General features: G+C 41.7%; 1 protein-coding gene across 2 annotated transcripts in view; it reads left to right on the top strand.

The window, feature by feature from the left end:
• The window catches only part of DHX57 (DExH-box helicase 57), a 1,970,484-nt gene that overhangs the window by 1,927,400 nt on the left and 16,210 nt on the right, over positions 1-26,874 (top strand). For both annotated transcript variants that reach the window (XM_069607794.1, XM_069607793.1), the window contains one exon: positions 16,385-16,585. In XM_069607794.1, coding sequence (XP_069463895.1) covers positions 16,385-16,585 — 201 coding nt within the window. The remainder of the gene's footprint in view (positions 1-16,384; positions 16,586-26,874) is intronic.

Raw genomic sequence — 26,874 nt, 5'->3', positions numbered from 1 at the left:
ATTCCGATTGCCAATATTCCTTCAGGCGTCGCTTACTGTTATAACTGTATAATTATGAGTAATAAGCTGTTGTAGTACTAAATCAAGTAATAACTCACAAACAGCTCACCTTGGCAATCGATGACTCCAACTGGGAGAATTAAAGCAGCTGTGAAGATTTCCCAGTGACAGCCCTGGCCACTCAGCCCAGGGTAATGTGACCCAGGAGAGCGGGCAGGACTCCCAGGGAAACCCTCAATGGGAAGAAAACCCTGGACGAAATCCCAGCTCGTGCAGATCAGGCTAATGGTGGAAGGTTGGACGTCTCCGACAGGAACCCCCGGGAATCACACAATACACCTTGTCTGCGGGAATGAGAAGTGAAGAAATGGGGAGCAGGTTAGAGGAGGGGCCCAAAGAAGGGAAAGGAAAGGAGAGATCAATGGGAATCCTCTCACCCGAAAAGGACTGAGGGAAAGTTCGGATCTGGACCCTGGCTGAGTAGGAAAGCTTCGGGCGAGTCGGGAGAGTCTGGAAGGATAACCGGAGATGAGGACCAGGTAAAATTACTCAAGGGAATCCTAGAGAAAGGGAACTTACTCAGATGGGGAACTGGCCGGAATGGGAGACAAATAAGATTGATTCGCGAAGCCGATTGAGAACGAAACCAACGAAAGCTGAGGGGAGGATGGAGCGTCAAAGGCAGAAGCGACGCGAACCACTGGCCGCTTCGTTTCCAGATAAAGGATCACGTGATCGGTCGTCCGCACGTCAAGGGAGCGTGCAACTACTAGACCGCTGCCAGCCAGTCGGGGAAATTCACCAGCTTCCATCTTAGAAATGTTAGGAAGCAGAGCGCCGCACAAGCGGGTCCGTGCCCATAAAGACCACTTGCGGCGATGTGTAACAAGGACTCTGATTGGCTTAGAAGGCAACGTGGTGTCCGTGGGCAACATACGCGCCCACTGATTGGATGGTGAAAAGCACGAAGTGCGTCAGAATTTTGGAAATGCCCGCCATGGTGTCCAGTCAAAGTTTCGAAAATAAAGGATCGAATGACCTTTTTTTCGAAAGTCAAAGGGTCGAAAAAAAAGGTCGTTTTTTTTTTTAATTTATATATTTTTTTGTTTGGTTTGATAAAAAAGTTTTTTTTAATAAATAAAACGGGGGTTGAGGGGGGGCCCCCCATAAAAAAAAATCGACCCTTTTTTCACCCTTTGACTGTCAAAAAAAAGGCATTCGATCCTTTGGTTTTCGATAGTTTAACCTAGAACCGCCCGCCATCTTGGATTCACGGACAGCGGCCGGTGTCCGCGGACATCGCAGTAAAAACATATTACAAAACACAACATTGCACTTGTCAAACTTGTCAAATAATCACTGGGGGGCTTAGGGGTGATGAGGATGGGATGGGATATGGCTGCAGGAAGCAAAAAAAAAACAGGTGTTTTATGCCGAAAAAGTCAGCGAACAGTCCGGATGTTCGTGAACAGTCCTGAGAAGTTTGCGGACACTTTTGCATTACATCATTGGTGAAAAGCAGTTCTTGGATGGCTTGTAACTTTGGCGCCACTTAATGAAACTGCATGAAATTATGCAATTATATTCATAACCTGATTCTGAATGGGTTTGCAAAGTCTGGTGTGATTCTGTCAAGAGGAGGCAAAATTAGAAGTGGGGGTTCCAAAATATTGTAAAGGCTTATAAATGTGGTTTAATTTGACGAATCTACACAAACGTTTGCAAAACTATTTTGGATCTAGATATAAATGGTTTTGCAAAGTTTGGTGGGATTTTCTCAAGAGGGGGTGAAATTAGAGGGGGGTCTCAACATTTTTAGATGGCTTATAACTTTGTTGCCCTTTGACGAATGTGGAAGAAGGTTTTCGGAAAGATTACTGACACAACCTTCAATGTTTAAGGACTGAATGGATTTTGTCAAGTGGGTACTAAGTTATATGACTATTGTATGTGCATACATTTTGACACTTTCGAAAAAATAAAACATGGGCAGATTTCAAGCAAACTCGTGAAAGGAGCATTGGCAAGGACATTAAAGCATGGTTTTGCAAATGAGCCTGTGTTTTATTTTTTGACAAGTTTCATAATGTAGGTACAAAATCAGTGCTATACCTTTGGTGACTGAGGTACAGCCTGTGGCCATGAGCAGTGGCCAGATTGTCTGTGTCATGGTATAAGGTGATGACGCAGACAATCTGGCTACTGGCCATCTGGGACCGGCTAAGTGGTAAAGTTATTCGAAGGTAGGATAGGTTTGAAAGGGAAAGAAAATGTGCTTTTGGTAATATGGTCATAGGGTTCTGCAGGCTGCCATGGCAAGGGAAGAGGGGCTGTTTACAGAGCCCCGCCTTCTCTTTCCATGTTGGCCATCTTTGAAAAGGATTTTCCTTCCTACAGCGGGACAGGGCGGGAAAAATCTGTTTTAGCACCATTGGTTCCCGCTTTGAGAACCAGAGGTGCTAATGGTCCGGAGCCCTAGTTATTTATTTATTTATAATGCGCTGAAGCCCGCAGACATCAGGGCGCACACAGACACACTTCGCTTGGGCTGATAACTTGGGCTACCGGGCTGTTATCCCCTGTTCCTATCCCTGTCCCTGGAACGCGGGGTGAACGTCCCATTAGCATAACACAAAATGCTAATGGTAATGGTGGAAAAACGCATTGAGTCTATGTACTTAACTGAGAAATGTAAAGTAGATGGAGTCTATAAGATTTTTTTTTGTTCTATTTTTTAACTGTGAAAAGTCGTTCCTAAAGGAACCTTTCTTTTGTTGTTTTTTTAAAAAGAAATGTTTGCAGGAGAGCTTGGAACGTAAGGTGAGGAGGGAAATGAGGGAAGAGGCACCAAGCACTAATATGGAGGGGCAGGTGGACAGGGGAAGACGTTGCGCATGTGTAACATCTAAGGTAGTGGGCAGTGTTTCTCAGGCTTCTTGATTACAGCTTCAAATGCACGTTGAAATTGCTTCCCCCTAAAGAGTGGTGTGTTGCAGTTTATACAGAGGACTGTGTCTTCAAAAGACATGGATCAACAGCCTCTTTTATTGCTTGCAAGGTATCTGGTGGGATTCTGTGTACCACAGAAGTAGGCTGTGTGGTTACAGTATTGGTTGAGGAAGATGAGGTAGAGGAAGACAGCCTACTACTTGCTGAGAAAGGAACAACCTTTCTGAGAGAATTGCGGTCGTTGGATTTGGTTTGGTGGCTCATGTAGGTGGTCCCGTAGGAGTACTGTGCAGGTACTCTGCGACTGAATACAAATTGCACTCAGTGCATTTCTCTTTGGTAGCTTAAGCCTTTGGTACACTCAACAGCGGTAAAGAACTGCCACACCCATGATTCTATCTGGGTGCTAGGGGTAGGCACTTCCTCTACCTCTTCTTCTTGGTCCTCTTCATTGTCTTTGGAAGTACTGCGCTTTTTTTGGGGAGGAGGGATGACAATAACTGATGCCATTTTTAAGATAAATCAATTCTTCCAAGTATGTATTGTGTACAAGATTGTTAATGGATAATGAGGAGGAATAGGTGTAGGAGGTAGGAGCTGTGCAGGGGAAATTTTGAAGTTGAAAGTTCCTAGATCAGTAGAAAATGCAGTTCCGAACTGTCTTCGAAGCACAGATTCGATCGCGAAGTGCTGACACGTTCGCGAACATGTCATCATGCTGCGCACAAGCGTATGGTCACGTGGCACTGTCCGGAAGGTCCGCGATGAAGTCAGACGTTCCCAGACGTCTACGGATGCAAGATTAGTTGAAAAAGTTGCAAAAAGTGTATAGAAGTGTTAAAAATGATGCTAGATGGTGGGAAATGGCAGTTTTAAGGTGAAACATTGTAAATTGGACACACATATTGCTATATTGGGCAAGTATGATATTAGTAAGTTGTAGGAAAATAGCATGCACTAATAAAAACCTATGAAATTCAATGAAAAAACTTTGTTAAGGGGCGTTCTGGTTAAATTGCACTAATAAAACCTATCAAATTCAATGAAAAAAGTTTTGTTAAAGGGACGTTATGGTTGCAAGTAAAACCGAAAAACCCCAGAAATTCGCCAGTTATGGTAAGCTAAGCAACCATAACTCGCGCCACCACCGTGCACTGCTAAGGCTAACAGGGCATCAAAGATGACATCACAAATGTCATTGATGACATCACTGATGACATCACATATCTGGGCAACTTGTTTTTGTTCACTGACATATCTAGACCATGTGGTTTTGTTCACTGACAGTCAGAATATAAAAATTTAGAAGGTGCTATACAATTAGACATTAACCTTGTCATATGTTCTTAAAGTACCTTCCTTAGGGTTTGGTCTCAGCTCATGGTGCATATACATGAGGAAATAAGCAGGCCTCAAATACACAATTCATTTTTATACATGAAGATAAACTTTAATGTTATTAACGTTTTCTGATGATGCCGTTTCTTTCTTCCTTACTTTAGTTTCCCAGTATGTGCCTCTGATTTGTATGCATTGTGGTTCTTCATATGTATTGTTTGTACTAGCACAAGTGTATTTATTTGTATTTATTGATTTATAAAGCGCTTTAGACCAAAGTGTAGTAAGTCTTGAATAGTTAGCTAGTTGTTACATGTTTAACATTACTCAAAACTCTGATAAGGTAGCATTCATTATTGTACTATTCAAAATTACAAGATTATAAATATTGTACTTCCATGGTGCATGCTGCAGTCATTGCCTATGTTTATATATGATTAGGTTTGTGTATTAACAACAACACTCTAATGTAATGATTTTAGATGAGTACATTCTTGAATAGATTATGTAGTTCATGATAGGTCTCCCGATCACCCCTAACATCTTGTTACCAACAATATAAACACAACCCCTTGTAGGGACTTTTCATTAAAAAAAAATTCACGTTGTAATGTCATCAATGACATTTGTGATGTCATCTTTGATGTCCTGGGTGTTAGTCTTCGTAGTGCACGGTGGTTGCTTAGCTTACCATAACTGGCGAATTTCTGGGGGTTTTCGGTTTTACTTGTAACCATAACGTCCCTTTAACAACGTTTTTTCATTGAATTTCATAGGTTTTTATTAGTGCAACTTAACCATAACGTCCCTTTAGCAACGTTTTTTTCATTGAATATATATATATATATATATATATGTTCACAATACTGCCATTGCATGCAGGAAATTCGAGCTGCAATCTCCACAAAAGTTTAAGGCAAAATCAATCCAAATTGGAAAAAATGTTGCCGGGTCCACACCTTAGTTGCCAAAAAATATCTTTCTTTATTATTCAGAACAGGGAAAATCGTTAAGTACACCAAACATGGAAATCCTTTAAAATTGAAAAAATGACCAAAATACATGGGTCCTCCCAAGTGTAGCAATTAGCTTGCTGAGATGTTCACGCGTTCTGCGGCCAACTCGCCACTTGTTCACAACGATTTGCCTCATTGTCAAACACCCATTTAAAAGACATGAAAGAGAGGCAGGCAAGGAAATGTACGTGTCAACACAATAAAAGGACTAGTTTACCTAAAATGCTGCACACCCAGAATTGCATTTCGGCCATATTAGCCTAGTATATTAAGTGATTACCAATGTTTGTAATTTGATTCCAGACATGTGAGTAACATATACTGTGTTAGTTGTTAATATAACAGATATCTAGCTGCAAGTTAAATTGTATTGTGCATCTAATAGTGTTTGCAAGGAATGCATTAGTTTCACGATGCATATCGCGTACCGCATAACCTTGACATTGTCTTTCTAATTGGCTGATTATATGGCATATTCTGTATGTCTTGCTAGCAAATAGTATTAGGGCATGTGCCCAAATAAATACTTTCAATAGTTCAATGATTTAATCAACATTAGACCCGGAAGTCCTGTGTAGGTGTACAATGTGTTCTGGCGATCTACTTTTAGAACCAAAGTGCTGAGTGCGTTAGCAGCATTTTTCTTAGAGCAATAAGGTGCATAGTGCCACGAAACATTTGACATTTGTCATCTCAGTTTCTCTTCGATGCTAGAATTGAATAGCATACCTGCATGCATCACAAGTGCCTATTGCATACCCGGTATAACTTATGGAACATAAAGTGCATAGTGCAAAGGACATGATTACCCACATCATATTTGAACATCACAAATAGTTTCATATATTGCATTCTTAAAGTGCTTCATGCTTTAACAGCATACTGCCATTGGTACAAAATGCCAACTTTTATACTACCATATCAGTATTTGAAATACCAATAAAGTGCATAGTGCAGGTCATGGTTATTCATTGTGCAACACATCTCTTGTATGTACCCCAATAGATCCATTTTATACTTGCATTTGCTTACTACTAATCAGCATAATCACCAAATAGTTTTGCAAGGGAATTACAGCCACCCTTTGTAACACCTACTACGCCTTTTCCCTCATCAACATTTCATTCAATACTCTTTGTAGACACAAGTGCAATAGAAACAATCACCTAAAAAACACATTTAATATATATGTTTAAAATTAGCTGATCGTTTTCCTTCAGACCAAACAAGCAGCACTCTCAACAGGATCAAAAAATAAAATGGTCCGGATTCACATTCATTAGTTTCTCCATTTCTTCCTTTATGTATTGCAAAAATCGGGGAAAATCACGGCACATATAAAAAATTCTTTACAGAAAAAAAACCGTCATGATACCGTCCTTCCAACAAATATCAAAATAGTTTTGCTGAGCCGTTTACGCGTTTCGCGGCTGACTTGCCGCATGTTCACAACAACAGATGCCTCATTTTAAAAGTTAATTTAAAGAAAGAAAGAGAGTTTTGGGACTAGAGAGAGGACTGGATTAGCTTGCCTGCAACATTTCATGTCGCCCATCTTTACATGTTTTCAAATGTGGCCCATTGCTACCAGCATTCTGCCACTTGCACTTAAACACATTATCATTTCTCCAATGTCCATGGTAAAAATGATAAGCAGCAGTAACCTTTATATAGTTTTGTGTTTGGCCAAGAGTTCAATGTATTCAATGCTTCTGCCACACTTGTGCTTATATCATATCAGCGCTCTTTTGACAAATAGAAAGAATGAGCTACAATGAACTGGGAAACCGCCCGCTACCGCAGGATTAATGTCTGCACTTTTCAAATTGCCCACTAGGCCTATTCGCACTATTAGTGCGAGGCCCAAATATAATAGTGCAAATTACACCGTAGTGTCAGTCACCCTGCAAACACATTCTATTGGTACCAAACCCCCTTAGAGTCCAATCACAGGCTGTAACAATAAATGTTAGTGTCTGCCTACCGAACATTTTCATAAATACATAGTGCAAATGGCAGAATGTCTGGGTAGCTTGTAATACATTGTAGTTTACCAGCAATTATGGCAAATGCATCCTCTCGTCATTTTCCAACAATCTGACAGCCAACTCTGTCTAGATGTACAAAAGTGCATAGTGCTTTGGTATGTTTGCATGTCCTAAAATACATAATATGGTATCGCTTTGTAATATAAGTCAATTACTTCTTCGTAGAAAAAATGCATATAATCACATATCTAAAGTGCATAACATAATATCACTTTATGATATAAATCCATGGCCTCTTCATAGACCATATATATCTGGCCACTATCTACATCAAAGAGGGTTATATGCTACAGTGTGCCTTTTGTTTCTTGCTAAAGTGCATAGTGCAATAGCAATCTGTTTTTTATTCATACTAAAGTACATAGTGCAATAGCAGCCTAACATCATTTCATAAAGTGCATCGTGCATCACCCCTCATAGGTAGAGTTCATGTTTTAGCCATGCGATATGCCCATATCTATATCATTGAACTGGTCCATAAAATATAACCACATTGGCCCCACCTGTACAAATACAGTGGCTGGTGTGCTTACTGCATAGCACCCAGTCTACACTTCACTCACAGCCCTACTTCTCTCTTTTTTCCAAGTCTGTTCAATTACATCATTGAACAGAGAGAATAAGAAACAATCACCAATTAAAATACAACATGATCATTACATTCGAGGTTCATGGGAATGGAGTCAATCTCTGAAAATTGTTGTAAATAGCCAATGAGCACATATATGGAACGGAAGCTAGTAGTTTATCACAGATGAGCCCACAAGCCTACCACTAAAAAGCCTAAAACCATAATTCTGAATTTCTAGAAAATCAAACCCTTCTTAGTTTCATCATAGTTCCTCTCTCAAGAAAACTCATTGTCCCAAAAATGTGTAAAGTTCTTAATCAATGTTGTGTCCATTGGGCTGTTTACTCCCAAAGTCGAGAATACAACACGTTTCTTTTTGTCGCCGTCATTTTTCTTTATCTCCACCTCTACGCCCAATTTCAATTTTTTGGATGCCAAAGATTCCAAAGCCATTCATATTATTCTTATGATATTTGCTAAAGTGTTTGGCCGTTGGTTAGTTGACATTGTTGTGCTGGATCGCTCTTACATGTTGTTGTATTTGAATTTTCAATTTGCACTTTGTGCTGCCTATACCAATTTTTGCAGGCACAAATTAAAACATACACCACTTGATCTGTATCACAAGTAATTTTTTCTGATATCGTCATAGTCTGTCCTGTGACTGGGTGTTGGAAAGTTCCACAGTTAATTGCATATTTGCAGATATTACATTGTGTGCATTTGAAAAAACCCTTCTTTTGCGTCATCAGCCAACTCTTTTGATTCATTTTTTCATCTTTGGACATAAAACTTTAGACTACAGTATCTTTCAGAGATCGGTTTCTTCTGAAGGCTATATGTCAGATCTGTGTCTGCGAGTAGAATGTTCCAATGTTTCTGCAGAATATGCCTGATGGTTGTTGCTTGGCTGTCAAATGTTAGAATCAGACGTGTGCTTCCTTTTTCCACCTCCATTTTTTCTTTCTTGCATGATGCAGAAAGGAGACTTTGTCTGTCTAATATTCTTGCCTTCAGATAGGCCCTTTCAATTATCTTTTTGGGGTACATTTGTCTACGAAATCCTGCAGCTGTTATTCTGCTCTCCAAATCGTAAGTTTCTAGAGTGGTGTTGTTTCTTCTCAGTCTTAATAGGGGACACTCCATATCAAATTCTTTGGGTGCCCACTTGTCGCGTGTAGTGGTGTATTGGAGCCAGTACTTTTTCTGTGCAGTTCACAAGTTATGGAGCTGTTCATAATTCTTATGTTCACGTCCAGGAACGTTATTAATGTCCGACTGTGTGTCTCTGTGAATCCGAGATTATTTTGGTTTAAGTTTAATTTCTTAACAAACTCCAACCAACCTTTCTCCGTCCCCTTCCACATAATGAATAGGTCTATATATTTTAGCCATAGTGCAACTTTGTTTGTGAAAACTTGGTTGCCATCTGCCATGCGCCCATCGTGAGATTTGCATACAAGGGTGCGAAGGTCATCCCCATTGCAGTTCCTTGCACCTGTTTGAAATATTCTTCATTGAAGAGGAAAACATTGTTTGTGGGACACATATCAAACATGTCCATCACACTTTTGGTGTGTTCAAGATAGTTTAGAGACATGCTATCTAAGTAATGTTGGCACGCCTTTTTTCCATGCTCATGTCCAATCGAAGTGTATAGCGAGACAACATCCGTCGTCGCCATTAAATACTCTTTTTCCCACGGTATACCCTCAATGCGGGACAGAAAGTCAGTGGTATCTTTTATGTATGATGGAAGTGTAGATACAAACTGGAACAGTACTTCGTCTATATATTTAGACAATTTCTCTAATGCTGAGCCTATTAGGCACACAATAGGTCGCCCAGGTGATTTTTTAATATTCTTATGCACCTTCGGGAGAAAGTATATATTAGGAGTGATAGTTGTCATCAGGAATTTGCAGGTCTCTTCAGACAGTATTCCCTTGTGTTGCCATTTGGACAGAAATACTTTCATCTTCTGTTCTAATTCTTCAACAGGGTTGTTTTGTATCCTAGTGTAGCATTTAGAATCATTGAACTGTTTGTAAGCTTCTTTGATGTACTCAGTTTTCTTTTGTAACACTATGTTCTGCCCCTTGTCAGAGGGTTTGATGATGCAGTTTTTAAGCTTGTACAGTTCTTTTACTGCTTGTCTATCTGAAGACGTCATATTGTCTTTAGGGATACTGATTTTTTGTTTTTTCCTGCGCATCTTTTTCAAATCCTCTATCACTAAGCATTGGAATGCTTCAATATTGCTCCCCGCATTCATCATCGGGTTGAATCTCGACTTTTGTTTTAGGCTACTTTTTGCCATCCACTCTGTATTGATGCCAAGTTCAGCCAAATTGTTTGGTTCCCGTTCAGCCCCTACACTACTGCCATTTTCTAGTTCCATCAGATCAGATAGTATATCAAGTTCTTTGATGGTAATTTCTGTTCTACCAGTTTGTACTTCTTCTGCTGACTTTGAGTATTGGTGGCGAAACATTTCTTAAGACGAACCTTACGAATGAAGTGGTCAAAGTCTATTCTTGTTTGGACATAGTCATTTTTGGAGTTTGGGCAGAAATTGAGACCTAGACTGAGTATTTTATGTTGATTGGCACTTAGAGTGTGTTCCTAGAGATTGATTATCTTAAAACTGCCTTCTTCCTCTGTACTCGTCCCACTCATTTCCCAGAGCACAGAGATCTGACCGGGGTATTGTTCGTTACATTTCCTGCTCCTCTGTCCCCTTCTCATTTTTTTCGGCTCCTCTGCCCCGATTTTGATTTCCACCTCTTGTTTGTTTGCTTTTTTTGCCATCTTGGCATAGCAAACGCATTTAGTCTAAAAAATGTAGCCGAATGCTGGGTTCTTCTGTGTCACTGCTGGTCAAATAGGACTCTGATATTGATGAAGTTTCGCTAGTACTTGCTGCTGTCTTATTGATTATTGGAGATGGTACTTTCACTGATGCTTGTCTTAACTGTTCAAAACTCCGAGCAAAGGTGTAGACCCTTCCTTTTTCATAGTCTTCTTTATCTCTTAGGAATTTCCTTTGCTTTCTTTGTTTGATTTCTTCCTCATATTCCAACAGATTTTTTTCCCATATTGGTCTTAAGTTTCTTTCCCTCTTTTGTCTCTCCTATTGATTGTAATGTATTCTCCACTTCCATTTTTTTCCAATAGTGTCACTCGGTCACTGGCAGCATACTTGATCAGCAAATGCAGGAAGGTTTTCGAACACCCATTTGTGGCATCACTCCACTCTTTTAACATTAATTGGTCTTGCTCCTCAAAGGATGGAATTGGTAAAATCCTCAGACCATGTGGTATCCTATCAACCTCTATGTAGTTTTTGAGGGAGTGTTCCTCCCACCATTTGCTCACTTCTTTACGTTGTAATTTTTCTAGCTCTTTCAGAAGCCCAATTTCACTGTCATTTTTGGGCGCTGCTGCCATGGGTGCTACCTTTTTAGTAATTTGTAATGTTTCATTGAATAAACTTAGGGCTGTGCCTTTCGTGTTGCTTCCTTGTTTGTTTGGGAGTTCACTATGTTAAGATCATCTTTGGAAGAAATATATGCTTATCCTAGCTTTATTCCAATTGTTTCCAATGACACATAAACACTGTCAATATCGGAAACCGCAAGCTTTACTGTGGAACTCTTTAGCACAAGCTAATTGCCTTGTGCGAGTTGTGGATTGGTTTGGCTGTACACAGGATTTCAATATATTCCCAATTGTTATCACTGGAATATAGTTAATGCCACTATCCTGCCTTCACAGCACTGCATAGGAACTCAACCTGCTTTGCTTTGCCGCCCGTTCTCCAACCTGCGGTTCTGCGTGCTCCACAATGCCTGTGCTGTTCTTGCTTTCGTCTTCGTGCCTTTGAATCTTATTTGCTGCAATATATATATATTTTCATTTGTTTATTGGTTAAAACATGATCACATTTAAACATATAACAAATATACAAAAATAGAAAATAATCAAACGTGTACAATTACCTATTGAATAATAATTTCAAACTAACGACATCTCATTTTGTATAAAATCATTTTTTTAAAAGCAAGAGGGGAAAAAAACTCTTACAACTTTACGATCATAGCATTAAAATTCTTAAACCCTTCTTAAAATCGGCAACAAAAAAACATATTCTATATTCTTAGTTTACCTTATCCAGACACAAACTGTTTTTAAATCCAAACACAGCCTAAGCAAGCGACACAGAAGTGTCACTCAGATGGTTCTTCCAAAGCAATTCACTATCAAAAGGCTCCTCTCACTTCAAATAATTTCCAAAATATCGTACACGACTACATGTCAAATGAGTACAATAAATAATCAGATGTTTAAGAGTTTCAACTTCTTTTGTAAGCCCACAAAATCGCCAATGGGCAACTTCAAGACCAATCTATTTGTACGTTGGAACTTATATCGAACTACGGAAATTCTTCCAACAAAACAGAATAAAATCATGCCTGGCCCTTGGGCAGGGAAAATTCTTCCAATGGGAGGCAAAATGACCTAAACACTTGTACTCATGACTTAAGTGATTAAGACTTGCATAACTATGGAACTTGTCCACCATAGTGCACCAATCCATTAGGTAAAGCACCCTCTTAACCTTTTCCGGTTTCCTCCATTAGCTCACTTTGTTATACTGATGTCAATTAAGGCTTCATCACAAGTCTCTGCAAAGTAGTTCATCACCTTTTCTGTTCTCATTGACATGATAGAGCTCAGATCTGTTAACAAGGATTGTGGACAGGGTAATAGTATTTTATGAATGGGAATTATGTAGGTGGTTTTCCATGTAGTAGCATCATAACCTTGCTTTTTTATGTCTGAAAAAAGAAGAGATAACATAATAGCCCATCTGCAGCGATTGACCTCATATCGTTTGTTAGATACATTATTTGGACAAGGAGCATGCGAATGACTTGGCTCCATGAATTACGTCTAAAATCAGTTCTGGCTCAAAGGTTATCTCTTCTAAGTTATTATTTGACTTTTCCAAGTTGCACAAAGGAATAGAGTTGATTTCATCATCATTTCATGTAGAGTTTTTTTAAATGTGAGACCCAATCTGACTCTGATACCGCGTTAACTTGTGCTTATATGTGGCTGTTTTTAATGCAATTAACTATTCTCCAAGAATTTGCCACGTTTTTAGTTTTTAAGTTCTCAAGCATAAATTCTGCGTCGTTCTGTAAAGGTCACATTTGCTGTCTCTTCGCCCAGTTTTTATAACGTGGCTAATTCTGGCAGTATGTAATCTTTCTGTAACTCCATCCAATTTAAAAAATGTTGTACGCCTAATCTCATATCTTTTTTCTTATTGGCTAAAGCAGGATCATAGACATGAGTTTTCTTCTTTGTTCTATGCACAGTACCTGTCGGAAGAGGGCCCCTTACCCAATGTGCCATTCACATTTTTAAACAAAAAGTTCTCCATATTATCAACAGTGAACATATTCACTTTCCACTCAAAATGCACAGATTGCACCAAGCAATCCATCTTGTTATTAAATCTACATATGGCATTTTCAGTCCAGGAAATTCCATTTCCCCCTTACATTTACAAGTACATTGTGCAAGTATACTTCCTTTTGCTTCTTTAGTTGCAAGTTGAAAAAGCATTTCTACATACAATGATCACTCCAAACAGTTTGTACCACATTCAAATATGGTTAAAATATTTGCAAACCAGAATTAATCGGGAAGATACTTTTATTAAGCTAACTATGTCCTGTTTGTCAAAGATCAGTATATGTTAACTTTATTTTTTTCAAAAGATAGTCCTGCAGTTCATTCCTACAAAAAGTTTGTTATATGCATAATTACAGATTTGCTGCTGTAAAACACTGCAATTCCTCCTTGCTTTTCAGAAAAGTTTAGTTCAGTATATCTAAATATCAAAGTGTCACCTCTATATTTAATTTTGTAGGGCAAGATGTATCATATTGAACAGGGAATACTTTAGAAAATGTATATGATTACATGGCCAAAGGCATTTGATGGCAAGCCTAGTTCTGTGACTCGCTGGTTGAATACACGCACCTTTGTAAGTGGTGCTGAACCCCTGGGATGTTCACAAACTCCTTGACATTCTATCTTATCACCCTGTTGCTTTATTATTTTTGTTTGCTTGTTATGAGCCAATGCCCGCAGGCATCATGCGCACATTAACACAGAAACGAGCAGAAAAACGGGACATATACGTAGACTGATTTCATGGAGAGTGTACTCAAATAGGAGCGTTTTCAAGCGCTTCTGGAAAACCAACCAGTGTTTTTCATGGCAGAGATCTGTAGGCAGGCTGTTCTAGACATGAGTTGCCTGGGCAGGAAGGATCGCCCATTTCCTCTCTCTCACTTTATACTAACTACCCAGAAAGTGAGATGCCAGCAATCTACAATATTTCACAGTTTGCCCGGTTCTCTGCCCGCAACACCATCTATTCTGTTCAATCAGTTACTTTCTTTCCTCTTACATAATGAATACACAAAGCTAACTAGATGTTTACGCTCAGTAGTGATCAATAGTTCCATCCAGTCTGTACATCTACATATCTAGTGCAATAACATACACTGTAGTTGGCCTCTAGAGATCACTTTGCTCTACAGTTACAATTGCATTATTTATTAGAACCTGCAGAAGAGAGCTGGCCAATCCAGGAGCCAGGAATGCAAGTGAAATCTGCAAGTATCCACCCACATTTCATGCCGGCTCGCTACACCTCTGCCCAGTCTTCACCCTATCACTGGAGGCGGTACACCAGGCTGAATCTCCATTGGATGGCGACATCTTGACCACCGCCCACTCACCTGTGCACCTCCGCGTCAACCTCCATGTCGTGGAAAAAGTTATTTCCAATTGCAGACATGTGTAATTTCTTTTTAAGGGAAGCATGAATTGCGCACAGCCTGTTTTCCTTAAAAAACAAACACAAAATCTATCAGCACCCCCGACAGCAGTTCTGAGTACTAATAGTGATAACACCACTTTCATAGGTACGCAGGGCTGGAAAGCTGCGCTTGGGCCTACTTGGCTCTGACTTGAGGGCAGTTGGCAGCTCTGACCTCCCCCAAAAGTGGTATTTCATTCTACATTTAAAACAGTTAATATAATTGACAGGCAAGGGCCATATTGTCCACCTGAAGTTGGCATTTACCCTGCCTGCCACAACACCATACAACGTCTCAGACAATGACTTACCTTTAACATTTTTGTTTTTGATTCATGGAACTTCTGAACTTCTCCTTACACAGCAAATGATTGGTCAAGCATACAATATGCAGGGCACTGCCCTGTGCAACACCAACTACCCCCAGCTGCACTGGTCCTTGTACTGAAAACTTTGTTCAGATCTGTATTATCAGATCTATTTTTTTGTTTCCATTCATACGTTTTACAGACACTCAATATACTGTTTTACTCCAGTAGTACACAAACATGCTGTATTGTTGCTCACTTTGTCTTGCATACAAATAACTATTGGTCGCATTAAATATATTATTTCAACACTGCTAATCAAATGGGTATATTTGCTAATCAAGAAAATATTAATTAGAAAACTCTGCTAATACATTTTTTATCTAATTTATGCCTTGTACTCCTATACACCAAATGCTAGTATCTGGCTCTGTAGTGCCATGGAACATAGATTAAAATGGTGGCATACCGACTCATATCAGACAGGCCCCTCGCCAAATATTTGCCAGTGTGAAGTCATGCATCATAGAGCAGCCTGATACCTTTACCAAATAATAATATATATATACCTGTAGCATGTGAATTGAGAGCAAATCCGTGCACTAGGCAGGGTAAACCAAAGAAGCTCTTAAGCGCAACTTTCAGCAACTCTAGCCTCAACTTGCACGGTAGCCTTGGTGGGCTTCTACAAAATGGCTGACCCTATGCCCTCACAAGACTTTCTGCACATTTTGGGGGAAATTGCATGTTTCTCCTCTGTATTGCAGGTTTCCCTCTTTAACTTTGACTGTTCTAACTTGAGGTGAGGGGAGGGGAATGTTGCATTGTTTTCATCTTCCAAAAAAGTAGTTGTGCATCATGGAGCTGCCTTCCTTTACAAATAAATAGGTGGAATAAATATGAATGCAGCATGTCTCTGGTAGAGATCAAAGCTTGCCCTAGCCAAACGTAAAAAGACGAAACTGCACATTGCCCAAAATAAAAGTTGTAATCACATGTCCCTCTACACTGGGAATCCCTACTGGTGAAAATGTGCACCAACACATGTGAAAGCAGTACCAATTCACAACAGCATCCTGCTGAGGTTTTCCTCTACAGAGATAAACAGGGAGAGGGGGAGGACATACTATATATTCACCCGGTCCTTTGTGTTTGGATAATGCAGTCTTGTTTTTCTGTGTTTATAAGCTTGTGTATTTTTTTTCTCTTAGCTTATGTGCTTCAATTAATCCATATCATCTGTGTTCCAGGTTAGGTACTTTTCCAGCCGCTATTTGGTGTATCATGAGAAGATTAAAACCAGCAGAGTGTTTATCCGAGACTGCAGCATGGTCTCAGTCTACCCATTGGTTCTTTTTGGTGGAGGCCAGGTCAAGATTGAGCTGCAAAAGGGAGAGTTTGTTATCTCCCTTGATGATGGATGGATTCGTTTTGCAGCAGCTTCACATCAGGTAGGTTTGATTTCAATCTATTAATTGTAATAGTCCCTTAATGGTAAACACCAAAATATGATTGAAGCAGTGAGGTTTTGTAATGCTGCACCTAATTGGAGAGAAGAGGATCAAGCTATGTGTGTGTGTGTTCCACAATTGAGAATAAGTAAAAAGAATGTACGAAGCACATTTGGTAAACATTCCAGCTTCAAAGCACTTAAAAAATAAATTGATAAACCATGATAAAAATAGTGCTTGTCAATAATCCAGTATTAATTTTAAACATGCTAAAAAGGTGCCTGAACACACAAGTCCTAGTCCTCATTTCACCACTTGCACGCTGGAATAATCTGAGGTGAATGCATTCTTCTAATGGATTGTCTCCTCCCACATATTCCAAATCTTTGATATTCGATATCCAGCTTCAGCTGCTTCTGAATTTTTTTTGCCATATGGCACTGTGCGTTGATGCGGTCGGTGCGATGTCCCTCAAGGGCCTCCGTCTAAAGGATGTCATTGAAGGCATACATAACGCACAGTGACTGTTGGGTTCAATTCAGTTTTTTCACAAATGCTTTCGCTTCGAGAAATACGGCACGCTTCATTACTTCATACCTGAGTATGTCTTCTTCATCTACACAGACTACCCCAAAGACTGGGTTCAAGAAGTGTCGAGATTGTGATTTGAAAATGTCATTGACCGATCCAGAACGTATGTTTATGGTGTCTCGGGGTAGAGCATAAGACCTCGGACTGCTCCAAGTGCCAGTCGATGACCCGCAAGGCCCTGAAGGAGCAAAAGGGGAAATTGGCAGTAGGTTGAAACCCAAAAACATCTACCCCGACCAAAAAACCTGCGACTCTCCTAAGAGGAAGAAAGTTAAGAGGTCGAGATCGAGGAGTCTCTGTTTTACTATTTCTTGGCCACGTGTAAGGACCTCAGAATTACGTTCACCTAGACCCTAACAAGAGAAATTATTGGACTCAGAAAAATCACAATTAGACCATTAGTTATAAGAATAAAAAATGGCTTGATCCCAGAGCAGGTAAGCAGAGAGATCACTCGTACTAACGGCGTCTGGAGCGCAGCGTCCTCCCTCTAAGCGAGACTGCATCACCTCAGGGTCCAGTTCTATCTGCTTTCCCAAGATGAATACCTCTTCTCTTTATGGGGGATCCCCGCCCCTCATTGGTTACCAGTCTGCCCCCATGCCAAAGAGCAGACAATAAGCATGAGGAGCCAAGAGTGAAAAATTCCAGCTAGAAGTGGAAAAACCCAGCTTCTCTTCCTTGCCATCTTTCCCAGTACCCCTTATCACTGCACCTGCAGACTGCTCCGACTCCCTTTCTGGCTCGTCCTTCGGTGGACAATACAACTACTATTCTTCACAGTTAGTGCAGCTGACATCATTATGTGACCTTGCCTCTGCTGCAGAAATGTACGTCTAGTTACTGGACCCACAAAAACGTAGGCTTTCATTGCGGTAATGGAAGTGAATGTCCAAAATGGCTGCGCATCCGGCGCCATGTTCTTTTAGCTAATTTTTCGCACACGCACTACAGTAGCTCCCACCACTTCTCATCATTGTTGAAGAAGTCCAAGAAGAGGCACCATAAGTTGCCTTATTCTACTTCATTGTCGGACACTTACCCTGAGACAGTATCTTGCCCCACAAAGAAATCCACTGCGGCCGAATGGGAAACTTTTAGAGCAGAGATGCTAAAAATATTTGAAAAACAGAAACCCATGGCAAGCCCCTGGGATGAAGGCCTGCTCCTCGTCGAGGCCTTGATGCGATGGCGTATCATCGAAGGATCCATCGAGTTGTAAAGCATAAGCACAAGTCGAGGTCGTCGACGCCATCGAGGCCTTCGATGCCAGCCAAGTCCTCAACGTTGCCTTCGATGCCAAAGGCATTGACGCCAGCTGCGCCATCATTGCCAGCTCCAACATCGACGTGGAGCGTCCCATCAAAACCTATGACGCCTTTAAAAAATGTTTTGATGGCTTCTCCAGCATTGAATCCACTATTCATCAAACCCTTGATGCCTGAAAAAACGTATGTGCCTCTACCAAGAAAGGACTACTGTAAGTCCCTTACCTCAATATATGAGGAGAATGAACCTTCAGACAATGATGCTCCATTTGGCCTCTAATTTGGCACACCAAATGTGCCCGAAAGTTTCATTTCTGAGGAATAAAGGTTGAAAGACCTTTATGACAATTGGCAGATGGCCAGTGGGGTGGACACCTCACCTGAACTAGAGTTTGGAAGGCCAGAGGCTGGGAGAGCATGCTGATGCGTCATATATAGAGCTTATATCCAAGGTAGTGGAATATATGGGGTGGAGTAGGCCTCTGTTACTATTTGAACAGGATGATCTGACGGACATCCTGGATAAGGGTCCTCCATCAGATCCTATATTACCTTTCCACATTGCTCTCCAAAAAAGGGTGGCACCGAATTGGGAGACACCAGAAACCAATCCGGCTGCAAATACAAATTGGACCAAGAATGACCGCCCTTCCAATAGTGACCCTGACTACCTATCTAAACACCCCACTCCAGAGAGTCTGGTGGTACAGGCAGCTACCGCAACTTCTAAGCAAGCAGCTTACCCTACCATCCTCCCAGATAGGGACGAGAAAAGAGTAGATGTATGGGCAAGGAAGGTATTTTCTGCAGGGAGCATGGCGCTCAAATCAGCCAACTCCACATGTGCCCTTGCAAAATTTACATTCACTCTATGGGACTGCATGTCCATGGCAGCAGAGCACATTCCTGAGGGGGATGAAAGAGACTGGTTCTTGGCCATAATTGGAGACGGTAAAGAAGCCATGTGTGAGTCTCTTCAGTCAGGTCTGGATCCTGCTGACAGCATCAGCAGAGCCATGGCTACTAGGACCGTTATACGCAAATTTGCGTGGTTGAGGAAGTAGGGTTTTGCACCGGATGTGCAATCCAGACTCCTCAACATGCCCTTTGACGAGGTATCTAGACTTCATATCTTAATCCAATTCATATAAGTCCTTTCCATCGAATTTTATTCATCGAAAATACTTTCCAACAAAATGCATTTTCTTTTAATAAAATTCGATGGATTTTAGGGTTAGGGCAAGGGTTAGAATTAGGGTTGGGTTAAGGCAAGGGTTCGAATCAGGGTTAGGGCAAGGGTTCGAATCAGGGTTAGGGCAAGGGTTAGAATTAGGGTTGGGGTTAGGGCAAGGGTTAGAATCAGGGTCAGGGCAAGGGTTAGAATTAGTGTTAGGGCAAGGGTTAGAATTAAGGTTAGGGGTTGGGTTAGGTTTAGGGTTACAGCTAGAGTTAGCGTTAGGGTTACAGTTGGGGTTGGAGTTAGGGTTGAGGGGGGAGGGGTTGAAGAGCTTGGGGGGAACCCCCCCAATATACAATAAACATTAAAACATTACAAGGAGCCGACCGGTGCCGAAATGTCAGCACTGGACAGCTCCATGTAACGTTTTAACGTGGGAAATAAAAGCATCGAAATGTTATTTTTTTACATTTAAAAGCACATGTCCATCGTAACTTGTCCATCCCTATATTTGATGGACAAGTTTCAATGGAAATGTACGTTTACATGTAAAAGATAGCATTTCAATGGATTTCCATTCGATGGATTTGCATCAATGCATTTTGATCGATGGAAAGACCATAAACCCTTTGACGGGTCTCACCTTTTTGGCAACAAGGCTGACAAAAGCCTTGACAAGTTGCAGACCTCTATGTCTGCAGCCAAATCGTTAGGTGCTGCTATTTGGCAGCCTTTGCCTTTTCGTCCTAGTGGACAGACTTGGAGGGGTAGATCTTTTCGCTACTACTCCTCAGTTTGAAGCGTGAGAGGAATGACTGGTCTAAGAGGCCAAAGAAAGTTCCCTCGTGGTAAACAAGAGAGAGGTGCAAAGCCAGCTCAAGCAGGGGCATCTTTACCATCTGCCACTACATCAGCCTCCTCAAAACCTCTCTGAGGTCTTGAGTCACAACTGACCAGTGGGGGGGCAGACTGTCTCAGCATCTAGAAAAATGGCTAGTCATGACTTCGGATGCTTGGGCATTGGAAACCAGTGCCCACGGGTACTGCCTTCCTTTCATACAGAGACCTCAGAGCATTCCACTGGGGAGCCACTCTTTGAAGATTCCAGATCCACTCCTTGTGCAGGAAATGTTAACCCTGCTAGAGAATTGCGCTTTAGAGCCTGTGCCTGTAACGGGGATGGTATTACCCATATTTCCTAATACCCAAAAAGCACGGAGGACTGAGACCCATCTTGGACTTCAGATACTTTAACAAGTTCCTCAGGAAGGGCAAGTTCAAGATGGTCACACTTTCTCAGATCCTTCAGGCTCTCCAATTCCAGGATTGGATGGTGCCATTGGACCTTCAGGATGCTTATTTTCATGTGCCAATCCAACTCAAGCACAGAAAATAGAGGTTCGCAGTTGACGGTTCTCATTATCAATTTTGAGTTCTGGCATTCGGGCTGACCTTTGCCGGGGGTTTTTAACAAACTGATGGCGGTAGTGGCAGCAAGTCTCGGGAGAGGGGGGATTCATGTCTACCCGTACCTGGACGATTGGCTGATCAGAGCATGTTCTCCCATACAAGTACGTCACCTGCCACTCACTGCACAGACTGGGCCTCTCCCTCAATTACAAGAAGTCCCATATGACACCTTCTCAGAAACTCCAGTTCATCAAAGCTGTTCTGGATGCATCCTTGGGGAAAGAGCTCGCCACCCAAGGTGAGGACTCCAGACATTCTACAGATGGTCACCAAATTTCAAAGTGCCAGCATCTTCCGGTTTTTGATTTTTGAGGTTGCTCGGCCTCATGGCATCCTGCATCTTTCTGGTGCCAGAGGCCCGCCTGAGAATGAGATCCCTTCAATGGGCTCACTCAACTCAATGGTCCCAGTTCTCAGGAAAGATGTCGGACCTGCTTCAGGTTCCAAACAGGATCGCACAGGATCTTCTGTGGTGGGCCTGCAAGGACAACATTCTGAAGGGAGAACCCTTTTGGCAACCATAGCCGGAGATAACAGTAGTCACGGACGCCTCAGTAACAGGGTGGAGAAGCTCACACCAATGATCTGACAGCGGTTGTTGGTCTCCATTGGAGTCCAAACTACATATCAATCTTTTGGAGCCGAGGGCTGAGAACTAGTGCTGAAGATTTTCCTGCCCTCTGTGTGGGGAAAGAATGTCCTGATAATGACGGACAACACAGTGGCCATGTACTACCTCAACAAGAGAGGAGGTGTAGGGTCAATACCACTGTGCAGAGAGGCAATGCAGCTCTGGTACTGGGCAATTCAAGAAGGAATCTCTCTATCTGCAGTTCACCAGCCGTAGAAGAGAACACACCAGCGGATACTCTGAGCAGGCAGAGTACAGACTCCCACGAGTGGGAATTAGCTCAGGAAGTCCTTCAAGAGATCTTCACCCTTTGGGGAACCCCTCAAGTGGATCTGTTCACGACCAGTGTCAACCGGAAGTGCAAACTGTATTGCTCCAGGGAATGTCCCCCAAGAGGAGCTCTAGGGGAAGCGTTCGCAGTGGGACTGTGATTTTCCACTCCTGTACACATTTCCTCCAGTCCCCGTCATTCCTCACATGATAGGAGGTTGAGAAAGTTCGGGAAACACATGATCATAACTGCCCTGGATTGGGCCAGCAGGACGTGGTATATGGACCTTCTGGACATGTCCATCTGTCCCCCAATACGTCTTCCACTAAGAGAGGACATTCTCTCGCAAGAGGAGGGTCATGTTCTCCATCCAGAGGTCAAAACACTCAGCCTTCATGCATGGTTTCTGAAAGGTTGAGATGCAAGAATTGGGACCTCCCGGATGACGTAATGGAGATTTTGTTTTTGGCCAGAAGACCACCAACAAAGTCTTTGTACTGTTGCTGTTGGAATAAATGCTGCAACTGGTGCAGAGACAAGAATGTAGACCCTTTTCTGTGACAAACACCTGAGGTGTTATCCTTTCTACTATCCTTAGCCAATCTGGGGCTCCAGGTTGGAACTATTAAGGGCTATTTAGCAGCTCTGTCCATCTTTAAGCGCTCGTCTTAAGAATGTTAATATTTCAAGATTCCACTTGTGACACTAGTTCTAAAGGGGCTCACCAATGTGTTCCCCCATCTAATTTGGGACCTTAACGTGGCACTAACATTTCTAATGTGTGCACCCTTTGAACCTTTACACTCATGTCCATTAAGGTTGTTAACTTTTAAAACCTTCTCTTGGTAGCTCTAACTTCAGCCCGTAGAGTGAGTGAATTACAGGCACTCTCATCCAAGCCACCCTTTACTATCTTCCATAAGGATAGGGTTGTTCTGAGGGTTAAGTCTTCATTCTTACCCAAAATCATTTCTGACTTTCACTTAGGGCAACACATTGTTTTACCTTCTTTCTCTCCGCCACCTCATCCTGGTAAGGAGGAGGAGTGATTATACAGGTTGGACCCTCGTAGAGCACTCAGCTTTTATGCATCTAAGCTGTCAAATCTTTGCATTGTTGATCAGCTTTTCATTGGCTATACAGGCACAAACTGGGTCAGGCTGTTATGACGCAGACCTTATCCAGGTGGATCATTCTGGCAATTTCGGAATGTCAGGCTGGCAGGCAAGGATCCTCCTGAAGGATTAAGAGCCCATTCCACCAGGGGTATGGCTACCTCTACAGCCCTGCAGGGGGGTGTACTGATAAAAAGTATTTGTGAGGCACAACGTGGTCTACTATTCACATGTTCACAAAACATTACATGAGTTTCGCTCGGTCAGGATGGGAGCTTTGGAAAAGCAGTCCTGCATGCGGTTCATAAAATCCTTTAAAAAAACTAAAATTCGTAGTCCTTCCACCAAATCTAATACTGCTTTGGGAGTCTATCAAAGATGAGGAATATGTGGGAGGACACAATCCATTCGAATGAACAAGTTACTTACCCCTGGTAACTTTCTTTCAACTGGATGTTCCTCCCACGTATTCCTCATCGCCCTCCCAGACTACCCCACAGTAGAATTTCCCATTCTATTACAGCTTTTGATCCTTCATAGTTGAGTACGGTCATTCCTGTGGTTATGCGGGTATTTCCACTGTAAGAAAAAACAGAACTGAAGCCAATGGGCGCGGTGGGTGCTAAATATGTCTTTAATGACATCATCCTTGAGAAGGAGGGACTCGGGGGACATTGAGTGGACTGCATCGACGCAAAGCGCCCGCTGGCCGATTTTCTTTTCTTTTTTTTTCTCGAAGCAGCTGAAGCTGGATATCGAAGCTCAAAGATGAATACATGGGAGGAACAACCAGTCGAAAGAAAGTTACCTGGGGTAGGTAACTTGTTCTCTCCACATTCTTTTTAATATAGCAATGTGTTGAAACATCTTTTAGACCTTTAATTAGTGGCATAGAATGCATGGATTCACAGCTCCTTGGGGGACCCATTGGAGCTCTTTCAGAGCAAGGAGAGTAAGAGAGAATAAATTAAAGCAGCGATGTGCCAGATCGGCTACAATATGCACATTTTGGGTCCATGAATGCATAACTCTTAAGCCAATTGCGTACACCACATTGACTGACAGAAGGTGTCATACAACAAAATAATATGTCGCCCAAACAACTATTGCTGCTCTACAGAATTTCATAATCTCCAAATCTGGATCAGTGGAGGATATAGACCAACGATGAGACAGGATGCCGGGATGTGGAATAGATTGCCATTTCTTCAGCCCAATATTTAAATCTAAAACTGTGGTTCAAGAAGAAGCGGAGCCATCCATCATAGCAATGAGCTCTTCCACCATGTTAAGAGTATGCTACATGTTTTCTGAATTTCTTCCCTTTACTTAGCGTTCAACAATAGATAACGTGTTACTACTATGTCTAAATCTATTCCAAATTTAAACTATAAGCAGATTGCTTGCAAAAAATAAATAGCGCAACTATATATAATCCTATTCACTTCATGCTCCAACTCTGGCGAGAACAGACCAATTATTTTTTGCACTGTCCCGATCAGTCAGGCACATCCCTACTAGTCATGTTCCAGATAAGCATTTTTATCCAAATACACTCTTGCATATGTATGCTTTCCAATGAATTAACTCATCTTCCTGATTGAAGAAACTTGTGGTAAGACAAATAGTATAGGAAGGCAAAAATGCTTCTCTGTTTCTAGTTTGAATGCTCCATTCCCTCCCCTAAGTGTTCTTGAATGACTATATCACCTGCATTTCCCAGCTGTGCTACTTGATGAAATTTTACTATGACATGACATGCCGTGACTGATTTGAAATTACCACAGAATCTTCTTTCTAATAGATTCTTTCCACAAATGTCTTTAAAGCACTTGCAGTTTTTGTAAAGATTTTCATCTCCCAGGTGTTGAAGTGGTGCTCTCCACCTTTTGGCGGCCCCTTCCGAAAAATCCACGTGCATTATTTAGGCAGCCAGCAGCGCCACCTGATCTTAGCTGTTGATTTTTTTTGCGCACTCAGAATGCTGCCCTGGAACACCACTAGATTTTAGAATTTTTACTAAGTCATACCGAATGCCCCAAAGGTGTGGTTCAAGCCATGCAGAGATTGTGTAGATCAAATGTCTGTTTTGGATTCCCACAAGGTATGCCTTTATTCACTTAGGAAGTAGCATATTACAGATGAGTGCTGGTTGTGCAAATCCTTGCACTCGAATACATTTGAGGAGAGTACTGCAAAAAACTTTACTCTCTTCTTCATAAAAGCCGGAAACTGAATCCTTCAAAATCCTTTGCTCCAAGAATACCTGGGTCACCAAAACTGAAGAGGAGACCCACCGCCCTCATGATGGAGATCGTAAAGCAGAAAAGACCTTCATCTCAGAAACCAAGAAACCAGATCTTCTGTTCAGGCCTTGTTCCTCTCCCACCTGGATGACCTTTAGGAAGGCCTTCCAGGGACTACCTTGGCACCACTTTGATGTGTCCTGCATATAGCAGCACAACTCATCAAAGGACTCTGCAAATTCAACCACATCACCTCGATGGTACGACGTTCATCCATCGCTTGTTTTTTATTTTTTGCAGTGCTTTTTGCTGAAAATATCATTGGAAAATATGGAGGGGCCAGGGCTAAGGGCATTTGAGGTAGGGTGGGGTATAGGGAATAAATAATAGCGGAGGGCGAGTCACATCCCATCCCCCAAATAAAAAACTGAAATTCAATTAATTTTTTCAGCAAAATATTTTCAGCAAAAAAATCCACTAAATAAATACCGCCGATGAATAAACACAGAACCCACCCGACCCTCATCGAACTGAATTGGCTCCTGCTGCAAGCCTGTATCATCTTCAAATCCTGTTTCATCATCTATATGGCTGTCATCCTGAAGTCATCAAGCCACCTCACTGAGGAACTCAGCATCTCTGGAAGCCTGCAGTGCCCAGAAAGGCTGAATATGGAGTTCCTTCACCACATTATAGACACTCTATCTCCAAATTGATTAATCTTTATCAATATTTGCTTGAGTAGGGGCAGCTTCCACCTACACTCTGAGAGGCCAATTAAACCGGGCAAAGACACAACTTCTTGTGGTTCATATAGACCCTTATCAATGTTGAACATAAAATTATAAAATCCTGGCAAAGTTGCTGGCTGGCAGGCTCCTACCTTTACTCCCGTATATAGTTCTCCCTGACCAATCCGGGTTTTTTCCAGCGCAGGGTGACTCAACATAACGTCTGCAGTTTCTTTGTAATTCAGCACCAGATTGCTTCTGACTTACAAGTAGCCTCTATCCTACCGGACATGCAAGAGGTGTTTCAATTGTGATGGGGTCTGCACGTGGACATCATTATATGCTGACAAAGTAATTTTGTATATCAAAAATCCCAAAGAGAACTTGCCACCACTGCTGGAGGAGGTGACCGCCTTTGTAGGGGTGCCTGGTCTAAGAGTCAATCCTATAGAATCCTAAATGTTTCCTCTAACAGCTCCTCTGGAGGCCTGATATGGTATGGTAACTTGGGTGCTAACCTACCACACACACTAAGCAAGTTGATGCGGCTGAACCACGCTGCCCTACTTGAATGGCTCAAGAAAAAAGTCAAAAGATGGTTAACTCTTTCTATCACAACTGGGCAGCTTGCCTGCCGACATAGAAACTGTGAACACAACAGTTTTTGCATGTAAAAATGACATAATTACACTTTAATTGAGCCTTCCATATCCTCCCAAGTGTTTCTACATAAGATCGAACGAATACTGGTTACTTTGATGTGGCCTTTGTGATGAACTCAATGGAGTC

The sequence above is a fragment of the Ambystoma mexicanum genome, chromosome 4q (assembly GCF_040938575.1).
Source record: "Ambystoma mexicanum isolate Mex_15411 chromosome 4q, UKY_AmexF1_1, whole genome shotgun sequence".
Taxonomy (NCBI): Eukaryota; Metazoa; Chordata; class Amphibia; order Caudata; family Ambystomatidae; genus Ambystoma; species Ambystoma mexicanum.
Note: the sequence above shows the minus strand (reverse complement) of the source record. Positions and strands in the feature narration are given on the sequence as shown.